The following is a 21,936-nucleotide window of genomic DNA, read 5'->3' on the forward strand; positions in this document are numbered from 1 at the left end:
GGATCAGAACATTCTGGCATCTTCTGTGTGTGCCTTCCCTCCATGCACGTGGCCTGGATCAGTGTCAGGCTGCAAAGATAGTGAGTTCAATCCAGCTGGGGGCACTGTGGAGGGAGAGTCTCCCTGTAGACTCCCCCAGAAGCAGCCCCCAACCCTCTGCTCTGCCTGCCCCTTCCTGCGGTTTCCATGGAAGCAGCAACACGACTGGCAGCCTGGGGGGGGGTGTCCATGCATCTGGCCTCCATCCCGGCTTCTTTGCCTGTTGCCAGGGAGACGGGGACCTGCAGGCCGTCAGGCTTCAGAGCCCACTCGGTGGTCAGCTCTAGCCTGGACTTGGGGACCAAAGTCTTGAGAGTATTTTGAGTTTCAAAATACTCTGGGAGGCCAGTAGATATATTTTTTGTTGGGGTGGCACATCTAGTGGTCCTGAGGGCTGACTCCTGCCTCTGCTCAGGGGTCATTCCTGGTAGGGCTCAAGACCTTAAGGTGTGTCTGGGAGACCAGTTTCTACTTTTCTGGGTGGAATTTTCTTAAGTTCTGTCTCTGCCTTCGTGACTGAAATCGCGCCACAACTTTGCTCTGAGTTGAGCCGAGTGGAAGCTAATGTTCTCAGTGTTGGAGTAAATGAGCCCACAAACAGGGTCGGTGGGCTCTGGCAGAAACAGGTGACAGTCCTCATCACTGCTCATGCTTCATCCTTGGAGCGTGGTCTGGGGTAGTCCCCACACTGCCCAGGTCAGCTGTATGGTCAGGGGAGTCAGCTCTAATTTGGGGTCCCTTCACCATTCCCAGGTCAGCTGTGTGGATGGGGCACAAAGGTCAGCTCCGTTCTGGGGCCTGAGTCTCTAGGACCACCCTGGGAGGGAAGAGGTTCCCTGAGGCAGGGAGGGCCACTGTAGGCCTGTGTGTACTCAAGGCCTTTGCCATGTCTCTCACTTGGGCAGCCTCAGCCTGTTGGGTCCCCTCTCTCTGCCTCCCTTTTCTGGAGCAGATGCTCATGCCCAGAGGGGCCAGTGTCCTGTGAAAGCCAGGAGAACCAATGTTCCTCTCTCAGAGTCAGCTCCTATTTAGAGTGTGAGGGACCGTTTGTTCGTATTTGGTTCTGAAACAAGTGATGCCCACATGGATGGTCTTAGAACCGACATTGGCTGCTTGGGCCCCCATGCTGGCACCTTTCTTGCATGTTCAGGGTACAGGCTTCCATATGGGGGATGAGTATAGTTGCATGAGGACAGGTAGACCACAGGGCTGGGGAGTCAGGGATTCTGGGTATGGCCCAGGAATGACTGTGGGGGACCTCCGCTATCTCTGTCACTGATGGGGTGTGTGTGCGAGAGATGCCCTACATTGGCTTATGTTCATCCAGGGATGCTTTGCCCTTTGACCTTCATACAAATGCTTTCTGAATAGATTCAACCTGTCTTCCCCACATTTTAATTTGAGGATTTCAGAACTGGGGTGAATACAGTTCCAGGGGGTGACACTTAAACTTTTTTATTGTGAATAACTTTCTTCTAGGCTAGAGTCTTGCTTTTCCCCAGTTGGGATGAAATGTTCCCCCAGCTCAGCCCTTCGGTGTCTCTCCACAGGTGAGTCCAACCCTATCCGCAGGGAAGCTGTGAAGAGAAGAACTGCTGAGTACCTCCTGCGGGCTGAGAGCCTGTCCAGTCGCCAGGCACAGATACCCCCTGATGCCATGAGTCAGGTACGTCCTGGGCCGCCTAACGCAGCTGCTTTTGCTCTCTTAGCTCCAAGCTCTGTTTGTTTTTGTTTGTTTTGTTTTGGGATCAAACCCTGGTGGTGTTCAGGACTGACTTCTGGCTCTGCACTCTGGAATCACTCCTGGGTGTGCTCAGGGGACCATATGGGATGCGGAGGATTGAACAGGTTGGCTGTGTGTAAGGCAAGCATCCTACACACTGTACTATTGTTTTAGCTCTGACTATATTTAGTTACCTTTTGAGTTTTTGGGCCAGGCTGTCGTTTTCAGGGCTGACTCCTGGCATTGTGCTCAGGGATTGTTATTGGTGGGCTCTGGGGATTATATGGGGTGCCAGGCATTGAACTAGGCTCTGCTAAGTGCAAAGCAAACACTCTTCCTGCTGAGCTGTTGCTCCAGCTCCTAGCTTTGATTTCAAAAGGACAGTTTGGAAGTTGTGGTACTGGGACAGTTAAAAATGATAGGCTGAATGCAAAGTGGGGTGAGATAATTGCCTCCTTCCTTCTCCTTCTGGGCCCTGGTTCCTCACACTGCCTTATCCTCCCTGTCTCTGGTTCTTATCTCTGGTCTCTGCCTCTGGTCCCCTTCTCTAGTCAAGATGGCTGTGTGCATTTGGGCTGTTGTTTGGAGTTGCATGGTGTGTCTCCTATGTGTATCATGGATTCTAGCTTGGCTCTGTGCCAACTGCAGTTATGAAGGCTTAAATCTGACGCAGTGCTTAGGTTATTTGAGACCATGTTTGGGCAGTTATTTTTAATTAAATTGATTAAAAAATTTGTGTAGAGAGGACAGAGAGATAGCATGGAGGTAAGGCATTTGCCTTGCATGCAGAAGGATGGTGGTTTGAATCCCGGCATCCCATATGGTCCCGCTAGCCTGCCAGGAGTGATTTCTTTTTTCTTTTTTTTTAATTGTTAAATTATCTTTATTTAAACACCATGATTACAAATATGATTGTAGTTGTATGATTACAGTCATGTAAAGAACAACCCCCTTCACCAGTGCAAGATTCCCACCACCAATTTCTCAGATCTCCCTCCTCCCCACCCCACCCACACCTGTACTCGAGACAGGCTTTCTACTTCCCTCATTCATTCACATTGTTATGATAGTTCTCAGTGTAGTTATTTCTCTAACTACACTCATCACTCTGTATGGTGAGCTTTATGTCATGAGCTGCACCTTCCAGCCCACGTCTCTCTTGTCTCTGAGATACTGCTAAAAATGTCATTCATTTTTCTTAAAACCCATAGATGAGTGAAACTATTCTGCGTCTTTCTCTCTCCCTCTGACTTATTTCACTCAGCATAATAGATTCCATGTACATCCATGTATAGGAAAATTTCGTGACTTCATCTCTCATGACGGCTGCATAGTATTCCATTGTGTATATGTACCAAAATTTCTTTAGCCACTCATCTGTTGAAGGGCATCTTGGTTGTTTCCAGAGTCTAGCTATTGTAAATAACGCTACAATGAATATAGGTGTGGGGAAAGGATTTTTGTATTGTATTTTTGTGTTCCTCGAGTATATTCCTAGGAGTGGTATATAGATGGATCATATGAGAGCTTAATTTCCAGTTTCTGGAGGAATCTCCATATCGCTTTCCATAAAGATTGGACTAGACGGCATTCCCACCAGCAGTGAGAAAGAGTTCCTTTCTCTCCACATCCCTGCCAGCACTGCTTGTTTTCCTTCTTTGTGATGTGTGCCAATCTCAGAGGCAGGAGGTGGTACCTCATAGTTGTTTTGATTTGCATCTCCCTGACGATTAGTGATGTGGAGCATCTTTTCATGTGCCTTTTGGCAAAGTGTTCATTTCTTCTCCCCATTTTTTGATGGGGTTAGATGTTTTTTTTTCTTGTATAGTTCTGTCAGTACCTTGTATATTTTGGATATTAGTCCTTTATCTGATAGGTATTGGGTGAATAATTTCTCCCACTCGGTGGGTGGCTTTTGTATTCTGGGCACTATCTCCTTTGAGGTGCAGAAGCTTCTCAGCTTAATATAGTTCCATCTGTTTATCTCTGCTTCCACTTGTTTGGAGTGCTGTTCAGGAGTGATTTCTGAGCATAGAGCCAGGAGTAACCCCTGAGTGTTGCTGGGTGTGACCCTCCCAAAAAATTGTGTAGAGCCATGTAGGGGATAAGCTCAGAGGTGTGAGGACAGATAGACTACAAAGCTCGGGAGCCAGGGATTCTAGGCATGGGTAGAATAATTAAACTTTTTTTTTTTTTTTGTTTTTTTTTTTTGTTTTTGTTTTTGGGCCACACTTGGTGCTCAGGGGTTACTCCTGGCTCTGTGCTCAGAAATTGTTCCTGGCAGGCTCGAGGGACCATATGTGATGTTGGGAATCGAACCTGGGTCCGTCCCGGGTTGGCTTCAACCCCCCTACCACTGTGCTATCACTTCAGCCCCTGAATTATTACATTTTTTAGCTGCTTTTTTTCTGAATCTCTTAGTTTTGGAGTGACTTAGTTTGGGGGATCCACGCTGGCAGTGCTCAGATCTCATCACTCCTGCTCTGGTCTCAGGGATCATATGTGGGGCTGCTCAGGGAACCATGTGAGGATCTGGGAACTGAGCCCAGATTAGACAGAGGCACACAGGGCCTTTTCTGCAGTACTATCTCCCCAGCACTTCTGCATGGCCTTTTTAAAAAATGTGTTATCAAGGTGCTGGAGAGATAGCATGGAGGTAGGTGTTTACCTTGCATGCAGAAGGACAGTGGTTCAAATCCTGGCATCCCATATGGTCCCCTAAGCCTGTCAGGAGCAATTTCTGAGCGTAGAGCCAGGAGTAACCCCTGAGTGCTGTCAGGTGTGACCCAAAAACCAAAAAAAAAAAAAAAAAGTGTTCTCAAGACTAGACTCAGTGCTAAACGTTCTGTTTTAAACAATTTGTTTTGTTTTGTTTTGTTTTGTTTTTGGGTCATACCTGGCTGTGCTCAGGGGTTACTTCTGGTTCTATGCTCAGAAATCACTCCTGGCAGGCTCAGGGGACCATATGGGGTGCCAGGATTCGAACCACTGTCCTGCATGCGGAGCAAACACCCTACCTCCATGCTATCTCTCCAGCCCCATGTTCTAAAACTTTTGATAGTGATTATTCCTTTGAGAACAGAAGGATTCTAGTCCAACTAGGCAGTAAAGCACTTTTATTCCTTGTCTTGGCATAATGATCATTTTAAGCACATCTGCAGCTTTTTCAAGTTACTCATGACTGACTCTTCCATCCTGCTCTTGTTTAGTTGCTAATCCAGACCTGTTTCTGTCACTGTTGTTTGAACTACCAAGTTTCTGTCCTTAGCTGTTCAGGGTTGCTTTCAGTCTTGTTTAAGGGGAAGGTCTTTGTAGTAAATGCTGCGAATTGCTTTGAGTGCAGCCTCATTTCCTTAGGGCTCTGGAGCTTTCATGAGAGGCAGGCAGGACCCAGGGTCTCCTTAGAGCAGGGGTCTCAAACTCAATTTACCTGGGGGCCGCAGGAGGCAAAGTCAGGGTGAGGCAGGGCCGTATAAGGGATTTCGCTTACCGAATATTCGCAATAAAAAATCGCATTAGTAAGAAAAAAAAATCTCATTAAACATTTGCATACCCCGAATGGAACTGCTCGGGGTATGCGAATGTTTAATGTGATTTTTTCTTACTAATGCGATTTTTATTGCGATTATTTGGTAAGTGAATAATCGCGAATACTGTGATATTTGAAGGCCGGCCACGGGCCACAAAATGTTGTATGGAGGGCCGCAAATGGCCCACAGGCCACGAGTTTGAGACCCCTGCCTTAGAGACTTTGCTCCAAGTTCTTAGTAGTGGCCTTTCTTTTTTTTTTTTTATAAATTATCTTTATTTAAACACCGTGATTACAAATATAATTATAGTTGTATGATTACAGTCATGTAAAGAACACCCCCCTTCACCAGTGGAGGATTCCCACCACCAATTTCCCGGATCTACCTACTCCCCGCCCCACCCACACCTGTACTCGAGACAGGCTTTCTTTTTCCCTCATTCATTCACATTGTTATGATAGTTTTCAGTGTAGTTATTTTTCTTTTTCTTTTTTTTTTTTTTTTTTTTTTTTTGTTTTTGGGTCACACCAGGCAGTGCTCAGGGGTTATTCCTGGCTCCAGGCTCAGAAATTGCTCCTGGCAGGCACGGGGGACCATATGGGACGCCGGGATTCGAACCGATGACCTCCTGCATGAAAGGCAAACGCTTTACCTCCATGCTATCTCTCCGGCCCCTGTTATTTTTCTAACTGCACTTATCACTCTATGTGGTGAGCTTCATGTCATGAGCTGCACCTACATGGGAAGATGGGGTAAATAAGGGTTGAGACTGAGGCAGTAAAATATTAGAAATGAGCTTTGTAGGGCAGTATTAAGGTCACAATACAAGATGGATGTTATGGATATATAAAATATATGCATACAATACTATCAATAGGAAAATAAGGAGGAAAAATATCCAGTGACTGTCCCAACAAAAACCAGTGCTAGAACGGCCTGCCCTCCTCCCAAAGCACATTCCCATTAGTGTAGGGAGAGGTAGGGGGAAAGCCTGAGGACCACTAAGAGTCCACCTGAACCTGCTTCTGGCCATCTGAGCTGGCACCCAGGGAAGGCCTGGAGTCAGGGGAAAAAAACAAGGACGGCTGGGGGCCTGCCAAGCCTCCCAGCACTCCCAGGCTAGGGAGAAGGGCTCCGGTATGGGGCCTCCCCAAACCCAATACCTGGCAAGAGCTGGTCTCCAGAATCAAGGTGGAAACCAGAAGCCAGATGTCTGCCCGCCCTCCTCCCCATGCACCTCCCCGCTGGAGTACGGAGGGAGGGGGCGAAGCCTGAGGACCACTAAGGGTCCACCTGAACCAGTAGTGGCCTTTCTTACTAGATGTTCTGTAAGTCCTGGGCATTTTCTTCTGGCAGTGTTCCTTTTTGCCCTCCTGACTATTCTCTGTCCAAATGCCTCCTCACACCCTGGTACACTTCCCTGGAGTTACTGGGATGAAATGGGAATTCATTAGCTAGAGTTAAACCTGGAGATAGGCCTTGGCAGTCTGGCCCTTCAGTTTCGAGTCACCTGTCTGCTTAGCACATGTATCTGAATGACATGCATGGCCCATGCCATGTGCCTTCAAGATGCAGTAGCAATGAATAGCGGGGACACAAGGCAGATTGGAGATTGTTCTCTGGTCCCAGCAGAGAGGTGAGGAGGAGACTGAGCAAACTTTACTTCTGGGTGAGCATTTGCTTCATGCATATGATTATTCTCTGGTTCCCCCGAGGAGGTGAGGAAGGAGACTGAGCGGACCTCCCTTCCATGGTGACATTTGCTTCATGTGTGTTTTTTCCTTCTCGCTTTGGCCTCGGCCGTGCTGGGGACCATCTTGTCTAGAGGCAGCTTCTTTCCTACAGGCTCTTGGGGGTTCGGTGACCTAGAGCACAGCAAAGCCCTCATGTCCTGGGCCTGAAATCCTGCCACTCCTCAGTCAGTTGAGCTCCTGCTTCTCACTGCCTCCGTTGTCTCATCTGCAGAGATGTAGAGAGAGGAAAGTTCGTTCCTGTTTCTTGAGGGCCTATGTCTTCTCTTGCATTTGTGCTCAGGGATTCTGGAGGGATGTGCCCCAAGTTGAAGGTGACAAATAAGAGCCAGGGGTCTTTATTGTTGTTTCTATTTCATGAGTGTTCTCTGAGTGTCATGTTTTCTGAATGTGTGAGTATCATGTTTCTTGGCTGTCTGTGTGAAGAGAGCTTTGAAGGTCGCCATGCTTCTTGCTCTTCCCCATCAGCCTGACCTCATCCACAAACACTGCCAGGTCAGTGGTTGAGCCTCTTTTTTTATTTATTTATTTTGGTTTTTGGGCCACACAGGCAGTGCTCAGGGGTTACTCCTGGCAGGCTCACGGGACAGTATGGGATGCCGGGGATCGAACCTGTATAGGCTTGCATGCAGGCAGACAGCCTATCTGCTGTGTTTTCTCTCGGGCCCCGTGGCCTGAGCTTCTTCTCCACCTTCCTGGCTGGCTCCTGCCAACCTCTACGAGTCCCTCTGCTCTCTGAGTCCTCCCCTTTGGCCACTTGTTCCACAGTGCAGACACATTTCAGTGCTTCCTGGAGTGACCGCGGGCCTCAGGCTATGTGGTAGAGGGATGCATGGGCTCTGTCTCGGCAATGGCTTTCATGCTATGTGGGGGCCTGGCCAGGCTAGGCTGGTCATCAGGGGCTAAGGGGATGTTGTGGTGTTTCCAGGCTTCTTAGCAGCATTCTTGCCAGTTGCCCACACCTTATCACTTCTTACTGAAGTGAACTGTTTGTTTCTGTGCACATGGATCCCCCCCTCCCCAAGACCCTCATTCCTTCCCAGTGTTCTGGTAGGTCTAGCCAGTGCTTCCTTGGTCCAGGGCTGCTGGAGGCAGGAGCCTAAGATTTTACTCAGCTTCAAAGTTCCTTCCTTCTCTTTTTTTGGGGGGGTGGGGTGGGGGGAGGAAGCACACCCTACAGTGCTCAGAGCTTCCTTCTGGCTTTGTGCTCAAGAATCATTCCTGGCAGGCTTGGGGGACCCTTTGGGATGCCAGGGAGCAAATCCAGGACAGTTGAGGGTAGGCAAGTGCCCTCCTCACTGTCCTGTTACTACTCCAGCTTCCTCTATGTTATTTTAGTGACATACTCTGCACCTCACGAAGTATTAGTTAGAAATCATGTTTGAGGGGTCGGAGAGATATCATGGAGATAGGGCGTTTGCCTTGCATGCAGAAGGAATGCAGGTTTGAATCCTGGCATCCCATATGGTCCCCCAAGCCTGCAAGGAGCAATTTCTGAGTGTAGAGCCAGGAGTAACCCCTGAGCATTGCCGGGTGTGACCCCAAAACAAAACAAAAATAGCATGTTTGCCCCTACAGTTTTGAAGTGTCTCTTGAATCAGCTACTGACATCATTTCCCAAGCTAACACCACTTTCTCCAATATGATCTTTGTTTACTTTTTATTTGTTGCATGTGGGGGCACCCCCAGGGATTTGGGGTGCTTTCTCAGTGCTGCTTGACCTTGCACGGAGATTTGGTGCTCAGTCAGGTGCCTAGGGGACATGTGGTACTAGGACTGGACTCCGGGCCTCGAGCTTGTGAAGCACATGCCAGCTCATCCTCTTTCAAAGAAGGTGCCAAAGCTGCCCTGCCTCGCCTTTCCTGCCTCCTTTCTCTGCCCCGCTCAGTCTCTGCAACAGAGGACGAGCCTATATCCTGTGGTCTCAGGACTTCCTGTTTGGTATTGTACCTGCCCACAACCATGTACCACCATATCTTGGCGATTCTTCCTGTTGCCATGAGATGAGCCGGGCCACCTGGCTCCTTATGGTGAGCAAAGGGACTGTCAGAAAAATTTTTTTCTCTTGCAAATCATTTTTGTACCAGCCTCTAACTGTTGTTTCTGTCAAAGTTTCTTCTCCTTTTTTTTCTTTTAGAGACAGGGTCTCGCTATGTTGCCCAGGCTGGAGTGCAGTGGCTATTCACAGGCACGATCCCACTACTGATCAGCACGGAAGCTTTGACCTTCTCCGTTTCTGACTTGGACCTAGTGGTCCCCCACTCCCGAGGGGGGTCACCATATTGATGCCAAACTTAGTGTGGACACCCAATCAGCATAGCACACTGCAGCCCAGAATTCATGGACTCAAGTGATCCTCCGGCCTCAGCCTCCCAAGTAGCCGGGACTATAGACGCATGTCTCCACACCCTGCAGTTTCTTCTCCTTTTTAATTTTTTTTTTTTGAAGGGGCCTACATCTAGCAGCCTCAGGACTTAACTCCTGGCTCTGTGCTCAGGAATCACTCTTGGCAGGGCTCAGGGGACCCTATGGAATGCTGGGGATTGAACCTGGGTGGATTGCATGTAAGGCCAACACCCTCCCTGCTATAGGCCAGCATGAGAGTTTCTCAGTTTCCCTCCAGATCTGGCAGTTCTGATTGAACTAGACTCCTCAGGTCCCTAAAATATAGCTGATGTTACTAAGTACCATGAAACACCTGAAGTTCCTAAAGTTCCTGTTGCTGGTCCATTTCATCCTGAGCTGTATTTACCTCTGACACTTTGTTGCTAATTAATCCCTTCCTCTGGTTTCAGGTCAGTTGAAGTATTGGAAAGTGTGAGTGGTTGTTGGCTGTCTAGTCTGTACAGTTTGTTACTAACTTTCATGCCAACTCTGGTTTGAAAGGTTGTATCAGCTCATTAATTTTCCTTTGGAAACTTTTGTTCTTCGTGTTCCCACGGTTTATTGGCTTGTAACTTTTTTTCTTGCCTTTTTTCTTTGTGGTTCTCTGTATTTTGGATTTTCTTATTTTCTTATTTTGCATTACAGAACAGCAGAAACTTCTTCCTTTCATCTTGCTGCTCTCTGATGGATGATAAATGTACTTTCCTGCGGCCCGGCGGCCGCTTCAGCAGGCCTCCTTCCTTCAAGGACCTCCCTGACTGATGTGTGATCTTTGATTTCTTCCATTAGCCTCCGGGATCAGTGAGTTCAAGGCCCCCCGGGAGCCAGAGCAGCCCTGCCGAGGAGCTGAAGGCCTTCCGAGTCCTTGGGGTGATTGACAAGGTAATTCTTCTGCGCCTCTTGGAGAGCTGGGCCTAAATGGACTGCACGCTGGCATTGTGTCTTTGAAGCTTGGGATCTTAAGGGTAGGAAACAAAAGGAGAAAATGACTCAGATGCATCTGTACTTAAAAATAACAAAAGCAGAAGAGGAAAAGCTTTTATCTAAGCAATTCATGTAAGGTCATGCCAAACTCTATTCCGGCTAAGGAGAAGGCTGCTTGTTTGTGGGCATTCGGTTGGGGAAGGGGCTTGTGTTATAATAGGAGGTGTTTTGTATCAGTTGAGCCTGGTGAGTCTGCTTGTAGTGGTGAGGGGACAGTCCCATGGCCAAAAAGGAGATGCCTTGTTGAAGAGTGGCCCCAACAGACCGAGCCAGGGGACATTTGCTGCAAAGACAGTGGGCCCTTCCCACAGCCTGTTCTTTGCTCTGTTGGTGACAGGAAGCAACAAATAGGGTAACACCGGAACTAAGCCTTTGTGGACACAGAGATCTCCCTTGTCACGTTTGGAACAAAAATGCTGTGATCGCTCTAAATTTCCCCCAAACTCCCTCCACCCTCTTGTTGATGGTATTTAGTAATTACTGGGCCTACCAGAGAATTTACAAGTGTGACTTAAAAACTGCTTATGATAAACTATGTTTGGAATATATTGGTTTGGCTGTTTTGTCCCTCCACCCCTTTTGGTGGATTTTTGGGCCACACTCAATGGTATTCAGGGATTAGTCCTGACTCTTCGCTCAGAAGTTGCTCCTGGCAGGCTTGGGGGAACTATATGGGATACCGGGGATCAAAATTGGGTCTGTCCCAGGCCAGTCATGTGCAAGGCAAATGCCTACCACTATACTATTGCTCCGGCCCTATTTTCCCTTTAAATGAAGCAAAAGAAAGTGCTTTACATATTAGTAAGAGATAAATAAATTTGGACTTTAAAATCCCTTACACATGCTTTATAGGACATCTTGGAATTTGTATAACTCAACATTCATTGAGTGGTTCTTGTATTCTAAGTATTTGGTTTTGTGCTAGAAGGAACGAAATTCCTTGTGTCTTCACTCAGTTCCAGGGTCCACAGGCTCCTGAGAAAGTGACATGGCTTTGAACTGCCTACAGGAAGTAATTCACAGCAGAAATACTTTGCCTTTCCTGTACTCGGCCCAGAAACACTACCTTCCAGTACTTAGTCCAGTAATACTCTGGCCTTCCAGTACTTGGCCAGTAATACTCTGCCCTTCCAATATGCAGCCCAGAAATCCTTTCCTTTCCAGTGTCTGTCTGCTAGGCAGATCGCTAAGGTTGGAGCATCTTCTCTGCCCTGTGACTCTCCATGTCCTATCTTTTTCTTGTTAGTCTTTGGTGTGGTTGGTACTCAGTGCTGGGATGGGATATCATGTCAGTGGGGATGGGGAGCTCTCTCAAGCTCATCCTTTGGAGCTAGTCCCGGCCCTGAAGAGCTTTTACACTCTATCTCTGGTGTTTCTTTCTCCTGGACATCCAGACTTCAGGCTCATTCCAATGGATTCCAGGTTCAGTTGCCCTCCCTCTTGTCTGTAGATGCTAATTGTGCACTTCAGTTGCATTTTTCCCCTCTCACTTGTTTGTTGGATATTAAACATATTTATTAAAATCATTTACTAAAATGATTATTCAGTCAGCCTGAGAAGAGCCCAGAGGGCTTGGTAGAAATATTCTCTCCTCCTCCACAACCAGAGTTTGAGCATTTCCAAGGGAACGGAAGGTAAATATGATGCAGAATCATCTGTTTCTGGCTTGTACTGCTCTTAGAATCACACTTTTCTCAAATGATTTTATGGGCTGAATTTGAGCCTAAATAATTCTAGGCTCTGACTTTTTTTTTTTTTTTTTTTTGGGGGGGGGCACACCCGGTGACGCTCAGGGGTTACTCATGGCTATGCGCTCAGAAGTCACTCCTGGCTTGGGGGACCATATGGGATGCCGGGGGATCGAACCGCGGTCCGTCCTAGGCTAGCGCAGGCAAGGCAGGCACCTTACCTCTAGCGCCACCGCCCGGCCCCTAGGCTCTGACTTTTGAGCTTAACAACAAGTTTTCAATTTTTCACTTGTATTTATGAGTAAATAGTGCAGATGGGACATTGAATCATGGATTTTAGGGTTCTGTGCAGGCTTGCTCTGTTGCTCTGTGGCCTCTCCTGGAGTGTTTTTTTTTTTTTTTTTTTATTTTATTTTGGCTCACAGTGCCCCCTTACTCGATTGTGGGGCCTTGCCTGCTGTACTGTCATTCTGATCCCTAATATTTATTTGTTTTCTTCTAATTTAAACACTGCGATGTACAAAGTTGTTCCTATTGCTGTTGTTTTAGGCATTTGATGTTCTGATACCAATCCCACCACCAGTGTGACTTTCCCTCCACTAGTGTTCCCAGCTTCTTGCCCACCCCAGAGCCTGCCCCCTTAGTAGGCACAAACAAACTGACTTCACATTGCTTGTTAAAACAAAATGGCAAATGAATTATGGAAAAAAATGTCTTCATAAAAGTCAGTTTGTGACAATTGTTACATCTTTCTTTCTTTCTTTTCTTTTCTCTTTCTTTTTTCTTTCTTTCTTTTCTTTTCTTTCTTTCTTCTTTCTTTCTTCTTTCTTTCTTTCTTTCTTTCTTCTTTCTTTCTTTCTTTCTTTTCTCTCTCTCTCTCTCTCTCTCTTCTTTCTTTCTTTCTTTCTTTCTTTCTTTCTTCTCTTTCTTCTTCTTCTCTTTCTTTCTTTCTTTCTTTCTTTCTTTCTTTTCTTTCTTCTTTTCTTTCTTTCTTTTCTTTTCTTTCTTTCTTTCTTTCTTTCTTTCTCTTCTTTCTGTCACACCCGGTGGCGCTCAGGGGTTACTCCTGGCTCTATGCTCAGAAATCATTCCTGGCAGGCTCGGGGAAACCACATGGGATGCCAGGATTTGAACCATCCTCCTTCTGCATGCAAGGCAAACACCTCACCTCCATGCTATCTCTCTGGCCCTAATTGTTACATCTTTCAGTGGTGCAACAGGTCATTGAAATACTGAGAGTGTTGCTGCTGACTGAGCCTACTATGATTCTGTTCTGGTTTATGGAGCTCCTGCAACTTTCCCATAAAATTTGCTGTGTTCTTCTGGGGACTTGAGGGACAAAGCAATTGTACATGGATTCTGTCTTATTTATCTTAATGTTCTTTGGCTGAAATTTCAAAGTTAAGATATCAGCGAGGGGACTTCTGAGAATTATGTTATGGGTGATTGTCCTTCCACTGTAACTTTACCTTGTCCTCTTTCTTTGCACCCTTGTTCTCATAATTAAAAATAAAAAAAAAATGAAAAAAAAAATTGCTGTGCTCCTATGACTTACCAGTGGTAAAATTTGGAGCATATGCCATCCACGTGTTTTCAGGAGCTGTGGAGCTGGGTGATTTGGGGCTTGGTGGCTGGATGAGGCTTCGTGATGGAGTTGGGCTATGTCTATGCTGGTAGGTGTCAAATATGAGTGGGGCTGCTGTGCCATCTACAGGGAGGGGGTACCTGCCCTTCCCCATCCTGAGAAGGCCCCAGACTTCTGTTTGAACAGTATTATTACAAATGGGTTGGATTTTACAAAATTTGTCGTGGAGGGGCTGGGTGATAATAAGTGGGGGAGGGCAGTTGCCTTGCATGTGGCTGACCTGGGTTTGATCCCTGGCCTCCCACATGGTCCCCTGAGCCTGCCAGGAGTTATTTCTGAGTGCAAACCTGGGAGTAATGTTTGAGCACTACTGTGCTTGGCTCCTTAACAAACAAAAACAAAATAAAAATGGAAAACAAACTTGGTCCTGCAGACTGCACATCAGGCATGTTTACTTACACAGACATACTGTCTGTCTGTCTGTCTGTCTGTCTGTCTCCCCACCCCCACAGTGACACCTGCTGGTGCTGCCTGGTACTTCTGGTCCCTCCTTGCAAGAGGCAGCCTCCCAATGCCTCTGGGTCTTGGGCTTGTTGAGAGCAAGTGATTTTCAGAGCTGCTGCTGGGGTGATGGAGCCTCTTAGACAGGTAGCAGGGCACCCAGGAGTCAGCTGGCACATTAGTGTGGGATTGAGGAGGGTCTGGGAAGGGGCAGATGGGGCCATGGGGCCAGGGTAGTTAGTGAGGCTGGGCTGGGTTTGGGGGAGATCTGTAGGTTGGAGGGTGTTAGTAGTGTAGGGGTGTGTGGATCATGGGGTAACTGGGAGATTTCTCCAGAGTTGGAGGGTAGTAGCAGGGGTAAATCATGGCAGTCATGGGGGCAGCACTGATGATCCTGGGAAAGGCAGCAAATGGGGTCCCGTAGGAGGGCAGTTCTAGTCTGTGAGTGCCCATGGGCTGCAGCGAGAACTTGGTAGACTCAGCCTCAGGCAGAGTGGCTGGTGCTTGGAAAGTTTCCTGAGAAGAGACTTGCCCTCAGGCCTGAGAATCCTGGAGGCGGGACACAGCAAATTTCCACTTGAATTAGACCCTGTCATCAGTAATTGGATTTTAAAGGAGATTGTTTCCTCACCTTGTCTACATCTCTATATGTGCAGATACTCAAATCATAAAATTGAAGCCATTTTCCTCCATTTTCTTTTTTTTTTTGGTTTTTGGTTTTTGGTTTTTGAGCCACACCCGTTTGACGCTCAGGGGTTACTCCTAGCTATGCGCTCAGAAATCGCCCCTGGCTTGGGACCATATGGGACGCCGGGGGATAGAACCGCGGTCCAGTCGGTCCTACGCTAGCGCTTGCAAGGCAGACACCTTACCTCTAGCGCCACCTTCCTGGCCCCCCTCCATTTTCTTTTAAGAAAAATGTTTATGGGGGCCGGAGAGATAGCATGGAGGTAAGGCATTTGCCTTTCATGCAGAAGGTCATCGGTTCGAATCCCGGTGTCCCATATGGTCCTCCGTGCCTGCCAGGAGCGATTTCTGAGCCTGGAGCCAGAAATAACCCCTGAGCACTACCGGGTGTGACCCAAAAGTCACAAAAAAAAAAAAAAAAGTTTACATTAAGAAAAAAAGTGATTGGGGCTAGATTGATACTACAGTGAAGGGTGTTTACCTCCTTGTGTCCTACCTGGGTTTGATTCCTGCATTCCATATGGTCCTACAGCCCACCAGGAGTGATTCTTGTGTAGAGCCAGAAGTAAACCCCTGAGCACCACTGGGTGTGACCCAAAGACACACACACACACACACACACACACACACACACACACACACACACACACACACACACACGAAAAAGAAAAAAGTGATTTTTTTAAAAACAAATTTGTGCTCGAGTAATAGGGTGGTAGGGTGTTTGCCTTGCATGCGGCCGATCCAGGATAGACCTCGGTTCAATCCTGGCATTCCATATGGTCCCCAAGCCAGGACTGGAGTAACCCCTTAGCGTCACTGGGTGTGGCCAAAAAATGTTAGGGGCTGAATTGATAGCATAGTGGTAAGGCATTTGCCTTGCATGCTACCAACCCAGGACAGACCCGGGTTCAATCCCTGGCATCCCATATGGTCCCCCAAGCCTACCAGGAGTGATTTCTGAGTGCAGAGCCAGGAGTAACCACTGAGCATCGCCGGGTATGGCCCAAAAACCAAAAACCAAAAACAGTACCCAGGATACAAGAGCCACCCACGATGGGGGAGAAACTATTCACCCAGTACCCGTCAGATAAAGGGCTAATATCCAAAATATACAGAACACTGACAGAACTTTACAAGAAAAAAACATCTAATCCCATCAAAAAATGGGGAGAAGAAATGAAGAGACACTTTGATAAAAAAGAAATACAAATGGCCAAAAGGCACATGAAAAAATGCTCCTCATCACTGATCATCAGGGAGATGCAAATCAAAATAACGATGAGATACCATCTCACACCACAGAGATTGGCACACATCACAAAGAATGAGAACAATCGGTGCTGGCAGGGATGTGGAGAGAAAGGAACTCTTATCCACTGCTGGTGGGAATGCCGTCTAGTCCAACCTCTATGGAAAGCAATATGGAGATTCCTCCAAAAACTAGAAATTGAGCTCCCATTCGACCCAGCTTTCCACTCCCAGGGATATACCCTAGGAACACAAGAATACAATACAAAAACCCCTTCCTCACACCTATATTTATTGCAGCACTATTCACAATAGCCAAGCTCTGGAAACAACCAAGATGCCCTTCAACAGACAAATGGCTAAAGAAAATGTGGTACTATACACAATGGAATATTATGCAGCCGTCAGGAGAGATGAAGTCATGAAATTTTCCTATACATGGATGTACATGAAGTCTGTCATGCTGAGTGAAATAAGTCAGAGGGAGAGAGAGAGACGCAGAATAGTCTCACTCATCTATGGGTTTAAAGAAAAATAAAAGTCATCTTTGCAACAATTCTCAGAGACAATGAGAGGAGGTCTGGAACTTCCAGCTCACTTCATGGAGCTCACCACAAAGAGTGGTGAGTGCAGTTATAGAAATAACTACACAGAGAATTACCATAATCATGTGAATGAATGAGGGAACTGGAAAGCCTGTCTAGAGTACAGGTGGGGGTGGGGTGGGATGGTGGGAGATTTTGGGACATTGGTGGTGGGAATGTTTCACTGGTGAAGGGGGGTGTTCTTTACATGACTGAAACCCAGTCACAATCATATTTGTAATCAAGATGTTTAAATAAGGGCCCGGAGAGATAGTACAGTGGCGTTTGCCTTGCAAGCAGCCGATCCAGGACCAAAGGTGGTTGGTTCGAATCCCAGTGTCCCATATGGTCCCCCGTGCCTGCCAGGAGCTATTTCTGAGCAGACAGCCAGGGGTCACCCCTGAGCAATGCCAGGTGTGGCCCAAAAACAAAAATAAACAAACAAACAAACAAAAAAGATGTTTAAATAAAAAAATGCAAAAAAAGGGGCCCGGAGAGATAGCACAGCGGTGTTTGCCTTGCAAGCAGCCAATCCAGGACCAAAGGTGGTTGGTTCGAATCCCGGTGTCCCATATGGTCCCCCGTGCCTGCCAGGAGCTATTTCTGAGCAGACAGCCAGGAGTAACCCCTGAGCACCGCCGGGTGTGGCCCAAAAACCAAAAAAAAAAAAAAAAAAAAAAAAAAAAAAAAATGCAAAAAAAAAAACACCCCAAAAAACTACTTAAATTTAAACACTGGTTACAAGGTTATTTAAATACAGTTTTATTTTCACAGATAAAGTTGCTTATGATTGAGTTAGTCATACAGTATACAACAACCTTTACCAGTGCACATTTCCACTACCATTGTCTTCATTTTCCCTCTTATTCTCCCTGACGCCCTTTTCCCTCCCACCCACCCTCTCCTGCCTGCTTTTGGGACAGGTTTTTTAAAGTGATTCTTTATTACAAAGAATTATAGTTTTATTATAAAATCATATTATATATTATAAAATTTTATCTTTTCTTATAAAAAGAATGAAGAATAAAACAAAAATAAAGAATAAAACCAAAAACAAAAAGAAGAAAGTGATTCATTATAACTATTTTTATTATAAAATTATATATTATTAACATATACTTATTATAAAATTATATCTTTCCTTATAGAAAAGAATAAATAATAAAACAAAAGAAAGAATAAAAGAAGACTTTGGTTTCTTTGGGGGTGGTGGTGGAGCACAGCAAGTGGCCCTCGGGTTACTCCTGGTTCTGCACTCAAGAATCACTTCTGGCAGACTTGGGATGTGGGAATCGAAATTAGGTTGGCCACATGCATGGCAAGTGCCCTCTCCGCTGTGCTATTGCTCTGCTGGTAGTGGTGGGGATTTGCACTTTTAACTGGCCCTTTCCCATGTGGCCATAGCTAATTGATGCTTTGAACGGCAAATGGTCATTAACAGTCCTCTCCCAAAACTTTCTCACAGATATGGGTGACTTTGTGGACCTATAGCCTGGACATCCTGATTTGTTAAGAGGTATTGCTTGTCTTAGATGTGTTTCAGAATACTTGGGAGTGTTTTAGAATGTGAACACATTGCATTCTTAGATTAAATAAACTTTCTAGGTCATACTGGAATACTGTTAAATTTTAATCAGCACCACCAGTTGGGTTCCTTCTGCTACAAAATTCATTAATTAAAAAGCACGAAGAAGGGGCCAGAGCGATAGCACAGCAGGGGGGGCATTTGCCTTGCAAGCAGCTGACCCAGGTTTGATTCCTTGCATCCCATAGGGTCCCCTGAGCATCAGCAGGAATGACCCCTGAATGCAGAGTCAGGAGTAATGTCTGAGCACTGCTGGATATGACCCCCTCCCCTCAAAAAAAGGCACAAGGAAAAGTCAAAGCATTGACCCTTTATTTCTGGCCAGTATTGGCCACTGGATATGGATAGGATAGTACCTGTATGGATGGTCCCAGACCTGGTGCTCTCTGGCCTTCATTCCTTCTTACCAGACCACGCCCATCCTACTCTTCTGTCTTGTTTGCTGCTTTTCAGGAATAAATTGTAGTTTTCATAGCCTGGCTGATTTGAGCACATTGTAGAGCATGTGCAGCCACAGAATGGAATGATGACACAGGGTGGGAATGGCCATAGTTTTTATTAGTGCTGGAGCATGAAGCTTCTCTAGCACATGCAGATGAAAAAGATGAATGCATCAGACAATACTTTTATTTATTTATATTTATTTATTTTTTGTTTGTTTTTTGGGCCACACCCGGTGATGCTCAGGGGTTACTCCTGGCTATGCATTGAGAAGTTGCTCCTGTCTTGGGGGACCATATGGGATGCCGGGGGATCAAACCACAGTCTGTCCTAGGCTAGTGCTGGCAAGGCAGACACCTTACCTCTAGTGCCACTGCGCCAGCCCCATCAGACAATACTTTTAATTAAATTAATTTTTATCCAAGTTTTGAAGTGCAACACCATTCTCCCAAATGAACTTGAGAATTCAAGCCCCAAAAAACAGAATAAGTGTTTTCATTATGGAATTGTGTGGCATGAGCTGAGCAGGTCCCTGCAAACCCAGGACTTCAGAGTTTGAATCGCTCTAGTATAATTTCTTTGTGGCCTTGAGCAAGTTACTTCTGTGAAAGCTGAAAACAGACCATCAAAATTAGACTGCAGAGGTGGCAGAAGCATGTAAAGTGGCTGGATCAGAGAAGGGGTGGCTAAGTGCTCTGTTCCTGGCTGTCCAGCTTCTGGGGTTACACCCCATTTTTCCTTTTTACCATGCTTTGCCTTCTGCTGGCTGTATTTGTATCTAGTTTTATGACAAAGACACACCATGTCCTTTGGAAGCAGGTTTTATGAAGTTATAGATGTACAAGCCTTGGATTCAAAAATAAAATTATTCTCTAAAGTAGAACTCTGCTTAATGGAATGCTCCATGCATGCATCCTGGCGCAGGCCACGATAGCTTCATTGTTCACCACGTCCTGTCCTGGCATGAGGTGTGATGGTGGATTTCTTGCTCGTAGCACTGACATCTGCTTAATCGGAGTGTTAGAGATGAGGAGAATCCAGGGATATGAGCGCCTGTTTGTGGTCGGATAATTGCTCCCGGGACCTTGTGCTGGAGGAGAGCACGGATCCAACGTTGTGCTGGGCCAGGCCTGCATGTAGCTGTTTGTGTAAAGAGAAGCGATTGGGTTTTGGCCAAGCGACTTTGCTGTGGAAAGCGGAGAAAGACTTTTCCAAATCATGTCTTTCTTGTTGCGTCTTGACACCAGTCTCCACCGGAAATTCTGCCAATCTGATGACATCCCTTTGAGACGTGCAACTGAGGCGGCCTTCGGGTTTGGACTGAATTTACTTGTATTTGCAAGTCAGTTTGGGCACCTCCCAATCTATGCTTATTTTTCCTTTTCTGACATTAGGACTCATTATAAAGCCATATAGTATTAATGATATTCATGACTTGCACTGAATAAATGTGGTCCTTGAAAATGACAGGGGCCCTGTCTGTGGACTGCTCTAACTGATCCTGGTACTACGAGGTCCCCTCAGCACATTTCTGAGCACTACTGGTGTGGCTCCGAGATACTCCCACATTCAGGCTTTGTGGTGAGCTCCCAGATTATTTCTGAACCAACCAACCAACCAACCAACCAACCAACCAACCAACCAACCAACCAACCAACCAGCTGGGCTCCCCTCGGGTCGCCCACACACACAGCCCTGTGCTTAGTTGTGAGCACTAAGAAGCAGGTAGTTTACATTTGTCTAGAAGCAAGACAGCTAGGCTTCCTCAGGTCCCAAATATCAAGGTATGTCCTGGGGTTTTTGTTAACTTAAATTATTTCCTTAAATTATTTGCCTTGAAAGATTAAAAAATATCACACTAAGATTTGAATTAATGCCAACTCTATTGGCAACTTGTTGGCAGCTCTGTTGGCCTTTGGGGGGTTTGAGGCCACACCTGGCATTGCTCAGCACTCGTAGCTCTGTACTTAAGCCTCAGTCCTGGGTATGCCAAAGCAAATATTTGCTGCGCTATTGCTCTGCCCCTCTGATGGCATCTAGTGCCAAGCTTTAAGACACTTGCATATTATTTTTCAAAACAGATTTTTGTGTGTGTGTGTGTAATGTGGATTGAATCTAGGTCTCAATCCAATGGTCAAACCTGCATGCACTTGGCTGCTGAGCCCCATGGCCCTGAAGGATGTTTTCTGTATTTATGATCTTCTCACTGCACAAAACTCAAGAAAACTTCACACCCATGCTAACATCACAGCTGGGCTCCCAGTTTTCCCGAGATACCACAGTGGGTTGTCTCTGTCCAAAGAACCTTGGTGACTTGTAACTAGTACCCTAAGGACTCACTGCTTTTAAGTACCAAGAAATCAGTGTGTTTGCCTCTTCTCCAAGTAACACTCTCGGCTCCTGTTTGGACTTTGGGGAGCCAGATAACAAACCTGTCCAAGGAATGCTGCACATGAAAGGTTTCTAATTGTCATTCAGATACTGCTCAAAACTTACTACAATTTTATTTTTTGTTTTGAATAAAATGCTAAGTTATTTGAAATAGGATTGCACCCACCCTCTCCTTTTTTTTTTCAAGAAAATTCATTCACTGTTTTCCATTTCCCTAAGTGGATACCCATTGTGGCATATCTCTCTCTCTCTCTCTCTCTCTATCTCTCTCATCTCTCTCTCTCTCTCTCATCTCTCATCTCTCTTCTCTCTCTCTCTCTCCCCTCTCTCTCTCTCTTGAGTGACCTTGGGGTGTGCGTATGTGGGGTTACAATCCTGAGGCTCTCCCCCTCCCCTAGTTTCTGCCTGTTTGCTGCCTCTGGCTCCAGAGCCCTGTCTGCCTTCTGAGGCCAGGCCCTCCCCCCTCATCTCGACTTTGATGCCGTGTGTTCTGAAGGGGGGGGGGGGCACTGCCCACTTTGGTGGCAGCAGATGGTGAACCTTCAGGCTGCCACTGGGCTATTTGGGGGCTAGGTTGGCAAGTCCTGTTTGATGAAGAGTCAGTAGTGCATATGAAAGAGCTCTCACTGCTGAATTAGCTTTTAATTAAAAAATTAGCATACCGGAACCTTTGCAAATGGGTGGGTCTGCCTTGAAGGAAATGGAAAAAAAGTCCTTTTTGTTTGTTTGTTTTGCTTGTGGGACACACCTGGTGATGCCCAAGGGTTACTCCTGGCTCTGTGCCCAGATCATTCCTGGTGCTGGTGCTCAG

At 46.4% G+C, this 21,936-nt stretch overlaps 1 protein-coding gene across 1 annotated transcript in view; it reads left to right on the forward strand.

The window, feature by feature from the left end:
• Positions 1 to 21,936, forward strand: part of RPS6KC1 (ribosomal protein S6 kinase C1) — an 83,076-nt gene that overhangs the window by 30,497 nt on the left and 30,643 nt on the right. The window contains 2 exon segments of the mRNA XM_049769504.1: positions 1,590 to 1,705; positions 10,218 to 10,310. Coding sequence (XP_049625461.1) covers positions 1,590 to 1,705; positions 10,218 to 10,310 — 209 coding nt within the window.

This window comes from Suncus etruscus, chromosome 3, assembly GCF_024139225.1.
Source record: "Suncus etruscus isolate mSunEtr1 chromosome 3, mSunEtr1.pri.cur, whole genome shotgun sequence".
NCBI classification, from domain to species: domain Eukaryota; kingdom Metazoa; phylum Chordata; class Mammalia; order Eulipotyphla; family Soricidae; genus Suncus; species Suncus etruscus.